General features: G+C 39.4%; 1 protein-coding gene across 2 annotated transcripts; it reads left to right on the top strand.

The window, feature by feature from the left end:
• Window positions 1-679: 679 nt before the first annotated feature.
• On the top strand, window positions 680-3,332 carry LOC100193358 (uncharacterized). Of its 2 annotated transcripts, none has more exons than XM_035960382.1 (3): window positions 680-1,168; window positions 1,816-1,997; window positions 2,985-3,332. In XM_035960382.1, the coding sequence occupies exons 1-2, from the start codon at window positions 845-847 to the stop codon at window positions 1,990-1,992; spliced, it is 501 nt and encodes a 166-aa protein (XP_035816275.1). In that variant the 5' UTR covers window positions 680-844; the 3' UTR covers window positions 1,993-1,997; window positions 2,985-3,332. The 2 variants fall into 2 exon arrangements, with proteins under 2 accessions (XP_035816275.1, NP_001353954.1); NM_001367025.1 differs by having other exon boundaries at window positions 769-1,168; window positions 2,988-3,283.
• Window positions 3,333-6,975: the final 3,643 nt, after the last annotated feature.

Below are 6,975 nucleotides of genomic sequence, written 5' to 3'. Positions count from 1 at the left end.
TTCCAATTTGGGTACCAACATATATTTTTTTTACATATTTTTTTTTATATTGTCACAAAATGCACACAAAGAAAAACCTCAGCATGATGCATATTCCATTTTAGTATCTTTTATTTTAACTAATCACCCTTAATTATAGGTATGCTCTTGTTATGATGAATATATGGCACACAATATAAGGAGATTTACTATATCCTCCTCGTATACATTTTTGGGTATTACACGCACCACTAAGGAAGCGACGACTTGATCCTTGCTCACTTGACACCGCATCCAGATCGGGGCTGGCGTCCCGGTCCTTGCCCATTTAACACCATACCCGGGTTCCGATATGGCGCGTCGCTAAGAGGGTTACACTCTAATGGTTTTCTATTAGGTTTCATCTTCATTTTGAGTGGCTAAGTTTTTATAGCTAGCTCGCCACGTCTAACACAACCCTCCTCCTTGTACGTGTAATTGGAATCAGGATATGATGCACCAACATATGCTGAGACAACATAGGCGAAGTTCTTCAGCATACTCCTATTATCCTATATAGTAAAAATATAGTATAACAATATCTTCCTAATAATATTATACAAATATATTTCGCACGTAAGTACGTAACCATAGCTTAATTGATTTTTACTTAAATTATTATTATTAGAAGGAAATTCAATTTCACGATCTAGATGGGGGCGTAAAGAAAAATCTAAAAAGAAGAAAAAAAGAAAAAGCAGAAAAAGTTTCACTTGTTGCTGTCCGCTCCAAACTCCCATTCACTCCTCGCGCCTCGAGATCCCATCCAAATCCCGATCAGTCGCCGCCCAAGCCTAGCAGATCCGCCGGCGAGCGCGCGGGGGCAATGGGTGTCGTCTCGGCAGCGGCGGACGCGATTGTCGCGGTTTTCTCCCTCACCATCGTCGTCGCGGCGCCGCTACTCGACGCGCAGTCCGTCCTCCCGCATACCCTCTACCCGGCGCCGCTCCTGGAACTCAAGCGCTGGTACGCCGCCGAGTTTGGCGACTACCTCGTGGCCCAGTCCCCCGGCTTCTTCCGTGGCCTTGTTTGCCTCGAGCTCGCCTTCCAATGGCCGCTCGCCGTCGCCACACTCTACGGCATCCTCACCCGCCGCCGCTGGGCTGCCACCACCTCCCTCATGGCCGGCGTTGGCACCCTCACCTCCATGGTAAAGCCGTGTTTCCCTTCTCCCTTGTAGTGGAGTCACGATTGTAATGCATTATGCATGCATGTCTGGAATTTCGTGAGACCAGTGTCTCACCGCTGCAGCTCTGCCCCTGTGCCCCAGATCCAAAACACTACCATGGTGGATGCACAATTGTACACTTAAAAGTCAGTTCAGTTGATGTGGAATCCAAACATAGTTTCTCATGTGCTTATTTTGTTATGATTGGCTGATTGTTCAAATGAAATCGTGCTGGAAAAGGTTTTGTAGACCCATGGGATTCAGAGTTACTTCCATATTGTCTTGGCATACCAATTGCATTTCCTGTTGGTGATGATTCCCAGAATGTCAAGCTATTGCCAACATTTTTAGTTTTGTTCTCTGAACCATGGTTCCTTTTGACCTCAAATGTGCTATGGATAGGTGACGTTGTTCAGGTTAAATCTCAACCGCACTGTCTCGTATTAAATGATAGGAGGGAAAAAAATTTCTTGTCACAATATCAGATATCAAATCATCGCAAAAATTGAGTACTGACTACCTGTTATGCTAGATGTGAGCACATTATTATTTTTTTCTTCGAAGTAATAATGTGATCTTGTTATTGTATATCCTTTATATAATTTTAAAATCTTCTTTAATCGTTGCAGTCTGCAATTCTTGGTGAGATGTTAGGTTCAGGCAAATCAACACCAAAGTTGCTTCAGATGTATGTTCCTTATGCTGTTTTTGCTGTCATTGCTATTCTACGTGGACTTTGCTCATGCTCTGGACGCACTACTGCTGGTTCATCACTTGGGCCTTCTGCCCGGAAGAAGAGGGTCTAGATCAGGTTTCTCTTCCCTGCATTTGAACAATTGTTTGATATTCTATTCAGGCATATGTTTGGAAAAGCTAGATGATATTAGTTCAAAATTGATCCAGGAAGCGTTATTCACTTATTTGCTTATTCCTCTCTAGCTCTTATTTTGTTTTTTTACCCCTTTTGACCCTCCCATGCAAAATTTGATATAGTTTTGATCAGTTTGACAGATTAATTCAACTATATATTTTTTGCATATTTACTGCCATTATCTATGTTCGCACGTATCAGCAGAAAACTGTGGGATTGATGGGTTCTGGCATTGAAGTTCAACACCATGTTTCATTGTCAGTTTGTTTCTGAAAACCTATCCTAACCAATTCTAGACCAAGCGGATATGTTAATCCCTTCTATAACACCGCTCTGCTGTTGGCCTTTCCACATTTGCCATGCTAACAATTAGAGCACTGCTCCTCAGAAGCATGTCTGTTTGAGATTTTATGAGATCATATAACATTATGTTACAAGCTGCAAATCTATAAAACCTGGCCACCTGGGTTACATACGTCACAAGCTATAAAATCTGGCATTTTTCAGCAGTAACCATAAGCTGTAGAGTTCTATCAGATGTTACCTTATTATTCATACAACGTCAATGCACTATACATGTACCTAGAGCTAGAAGTGAGGAAGACAGAGGATTGCAGTGCTGTCTTGTTGACTACCATATAAGATATATCCATAACCATAAGAGATATAGTAAAACGAAATGTCTGGTTATATATGGCACTAGTACTCTGAAAAACTGCTGGTACTAAATATGCTCAAACTATGTGAGCTATATGTCCAATTTAAACCTCAACTGCAGTGTCATAGCCAAAAGAACACGTAAGGCTTCTCTCTAAGCTACATAATCAAATCACTGCAGTATGCCGTATCCATTACTTTTGATGCCATCGTGTTCTTGTATTATTTTTCTCTCAATTTGTTCTTTTAAAGTTTGCTCTATCATTGCAGCAGTGACACTTGGAGAATTTTCGGTTTGAGACAGTGGCGCCAGAGCACTAATGCTGGTCAGAAGACGATTATCTGGATCAGGTTTCTATCCCTGGTATTTAGCACGGATGTTGAAAAATCCAGATAGTGTTAGTGGCTGTTTCTCTAGGATTTGGTGTTCGTTTTCCCTGAAATGTGATATTCATCTTGCCTTTATTTCCATTTTACCCTTTGATTATATGTCTTGCTAACTAAGACATTGTTTTGTTTACTGGATGAGCTGATTCAACTCTGGCATTGTTCTGGCGAATAAGTTTCATAAATCCTTGTCTTGGTAGTCCCAATTGCAGAAAATTCTAGGTTTTTTGGCAGTGGCATATATTTTTTTAGATAACGGAATCTTTATTTTGAGATGAAATAAACTCGTGTGTTTGCTACCATTTTGTTCAGAAAGCCCATCCTAACCAACCCAATCCTTGATGCGCTGCAAAGCCGTGCTTCATTTTTCATGTCATATTTTTCGAGATATGCACTATAGCAGTGGAAAGTGGCTATCCTTAACCGTGTTCAGCAATTCACTCATATGACACTGTTTGTGTTGGTAGAGTGGGGTTTGAATATAGATATGGAGATGTGTAACTGCCGGAGATAAGCCTAACTCGGTAACTCCATTGATGGCGAGTGGACCCTTTGTCCGTGACTGCTGAATTCATTAGTGGTTTCTTCCGCGACTTTCTGAGACAGTGAGACCTGGAACCAGATAGGCATCCTGTAAGTGGGGGATATTGGTGGTTGGAAGAGATTGGAATGCATTAATTGTCTATTCTATCTAGTTGTACATTGCTTGTTTGACGGATTATTTATGGTTTTGCGTGGCAATTTAAGGAACAGTGACTGGGGATACGATGACAATTGACATTTCGTACTTGTACCTGATGCACGTTATCACAGGAACTATATCCAATCCGATGCGTCGTCTGCTCCATATCCATAATTCAGCCGCCTAGTTTTGTATAATTTGACTAGGTAAGGTTCTACGCAATCGTTTTCCTGTGTTCCTACTGCTCAAAGCATTCATCCAACTAGTTTTTACTAGTACTCCCTTTGTACAGAAATATAAAATAAAAATCAAATTATAGTAACTTTTAACTAGATTTATTAAAAAGAAGAAAATATATAATACTTTTTATAAACTTAATTGGATATATTATAGAATATATTTTTATAACATATGTTTTTGTATGCGGCAGATATAAATACTTCTCTGTTCAAATTTAAGTAGAAATCAATATAGTTTGATTTAGGACAAATTTGAATCTTTGTGTAGGCGAGCACTAGTTAACTAGTATCAACGAAACCTTGCTTTTAACTACTGGTCCTCAAGTCATGTCTATCTTTATACCCTGTTTTGGATCCTTGGAATTAAATTCTATTCTAATAATCATAATTTAGACAAATTAATTAAATTAATATTGTTTTATATATAATATATTTGTATACTATTGTTGGTCATATGTGGAGATATTTATATGCTATATTTCTACTATAAAGGAGCGAGCTAAAAAACATGTTATAACTTGAGGAGTAGAAACATAAAATTAATTTCCACCCCTCATCTAATCAATTTAAGATGAGCTTATATCTAAATTTTGAAAGTGGTGGAATATCAAATTCCAAACCAAATAACTTAGTCTATTGAGTAAATTCTAATTCCTTTAAAATGAAGAGATCCAAAGGACCCTTTAGCAAAAATATCTTTCGTGGCACTGGTAGCAAAAACAATGTTCACCCTAACTTCAAGTCAAGTCCATGTCTACGTCCGAAATATATTTTCCACTACTAGTATAACGTACATGGCATGCAATATCCACGCCGACTAGTTAATGCAACATGCATTATTATATCCTCACTATTCTAATAAGCGAAGAGGAGTAAGGAGTAAAGTTAGGAACATCTTGAGTTGATCCTAGGACATCTTGAGTTATGGATGAATGCACAAGCACAATCAATTTTACCTTTACTTTAGTCGAAGGAGACTAATGCCACTAAGAGGGTGCATTCAACTCTTGTTGGAGAAGTCTAGATTGCTAAACTCATTCTCAGCTTGTAAAATCTAGCTTCATCAAGTGGCTTGGTGAATATGTTGGCTAGTTGATCTTTAATGCTCATACTCTAAACTGTGATATTCCATTTAGCTTGATGATCTCTAAAAAAATGGTGGCAAATATCAAAATACTTTGTCCTTGAATGTTAAACTAGGTTGGTGGCTATCTTTAGGGTGCTTTCATTATTACATAGCAATGACACTTGATTGAATCTAGGGCACCTCTAGCCCCGACCCCTGTAGCACCTTGCACATCGTTCCCTAGGGAACCTCGACTATCGACCCTCAAGGCACCTTATGCATCGGTCATGAGGGCACCTCGTGCATCGGTCTACAGGACACCTCCTACTTCAACCCTTAGGGCACCTCCTCCCCTAACCCCTAGGGAACCTCGGGCATCAGCCACGAGGCGCCTCTTGCCTCATCCCCCAAGGCACATCATGCTTCGACCCCCTGGAGCACCTCTTGCCTCGACCCTCGAAGCATCTTGGGTATCATCTCTCACCCCTTCTAATAATACCACAATGCACAAACACCATGGACTAATGGCTCATGCTCGCACTCATCAATTTAATTATTGGGTATAATCGTTCTTAGCAAACCCTTTACTCTCTTCTCAAGAAGGGATGCTACTAAAGTCTTGTGATGATTATCTTATGCTTAGAAATTGTTGAGAGAATTCATCTGGTTATGGAAAAATGATGAAATGGTGGGAACATTAGTTTGCAGCCAGTGGCAAATCTAAACGAGAATATTGTTGCGGTCATCAAAGTCAACTTTACTATATGCTATAGTTTTTCTTGAACTTTAATAGTGTTTTGCTAAAGGATGTATAATTTTTATCGGGGATGGTTGACCCCAACAAACACCCCTAAATCCGCCCCTGTATGGAGCACCTAAACTTGGACCTTTTAGCCCTTATTTTCTAATGGTCCATTAGGAGGGTGGATTAGGGTTTTAGTCTCCCTGGCCCCTAGCACCTATAAGTACTAGATCTAGCCGACATTTGAAAGACAAGTTTTGTTTCTATTGAAATGAAGCCACTACTACTTCCTTGTAATCACATGACTCAGCTAGAGCACCCATTATTACTCGATTTAGAACCCCAACTTCATGATTGAGAGATTTATCCTTTGGATAAGGTATGTGTCTTGTTCTCTTATCTACTAGCTCTTGTTTGTTCTTTGATTTGCTTGCAGGTTCAGGGTTGTTCTTTGGCATGATAAGAACAACAACATATCCAAATCGACTTATCCCTCGCTCCCATCGAAAGATCAAGAACCATTTGTCCCATCAAAAAGCCACCTTAGTTGTCAAGTTTCTCACTGGTATATGTAGATCACATGATGCTCGATATTGAATTTCATCCATAGTATATAGTTTCTCTGCATGGAGTTGGAAGAACAACTACATCATCATTGAGAGGAGCTAACCATGTAGTTGGAAATTGTTTATGCCACTTGACGTTGATCCTTGGTGAGCATAGATGCTTCCATTTGAGCTAGCCAATATTCCAACTTATTCACCCTTTCCTCCGTCATGGCCTTGCTTCTTTCTCAACTCTTGTATATGTAGAATGTAGACCTGTTGGGGACTTGTTCTCAAATGCTATGAGTTAAGAACAAGGCAACACAAAGAAATGTTAAACGTTAAAGCCCTTCGTCCTTTGAGGCATTATTTCCCTTAGGATATAATGATTTTCGAACGAAGGTTATGAAGGACATACCTTCATCAGTGCAACATGTAAAAAGGGGATCAAATGAAATATAAAAGATAATATGAACAATTATGTATTATTATCAGCTCATCTCTATTTTATTACTATGGAAATATAAAAATGATATCAAGTTACAAATGTACTTTCGGCTCGAAAGAAGGTAAAAGTACAAGCGTGATGCAAAAGCAAAT

The sequence above is a fragment of the Zea mays genome, chromosome 7, assembly GCF_902167145.1.
Source record: "Zea mays cultivar B73 chromosome 7, Zm-B73-REFERENCE-NAM-5.0, whole genome shotgun sequence".
NCBI classification, from domain to species: Eukaryota; Viridiplantae; Streptophyta; class Magnoliopsida; order Poales; family Poaceae; genus Zea; species Zea mays.
The sequence above is the reverse complement of the archived record's forward strand: the minus strand, read 5'-3'. Positions and strand labels throughout refer to the sequence as shown.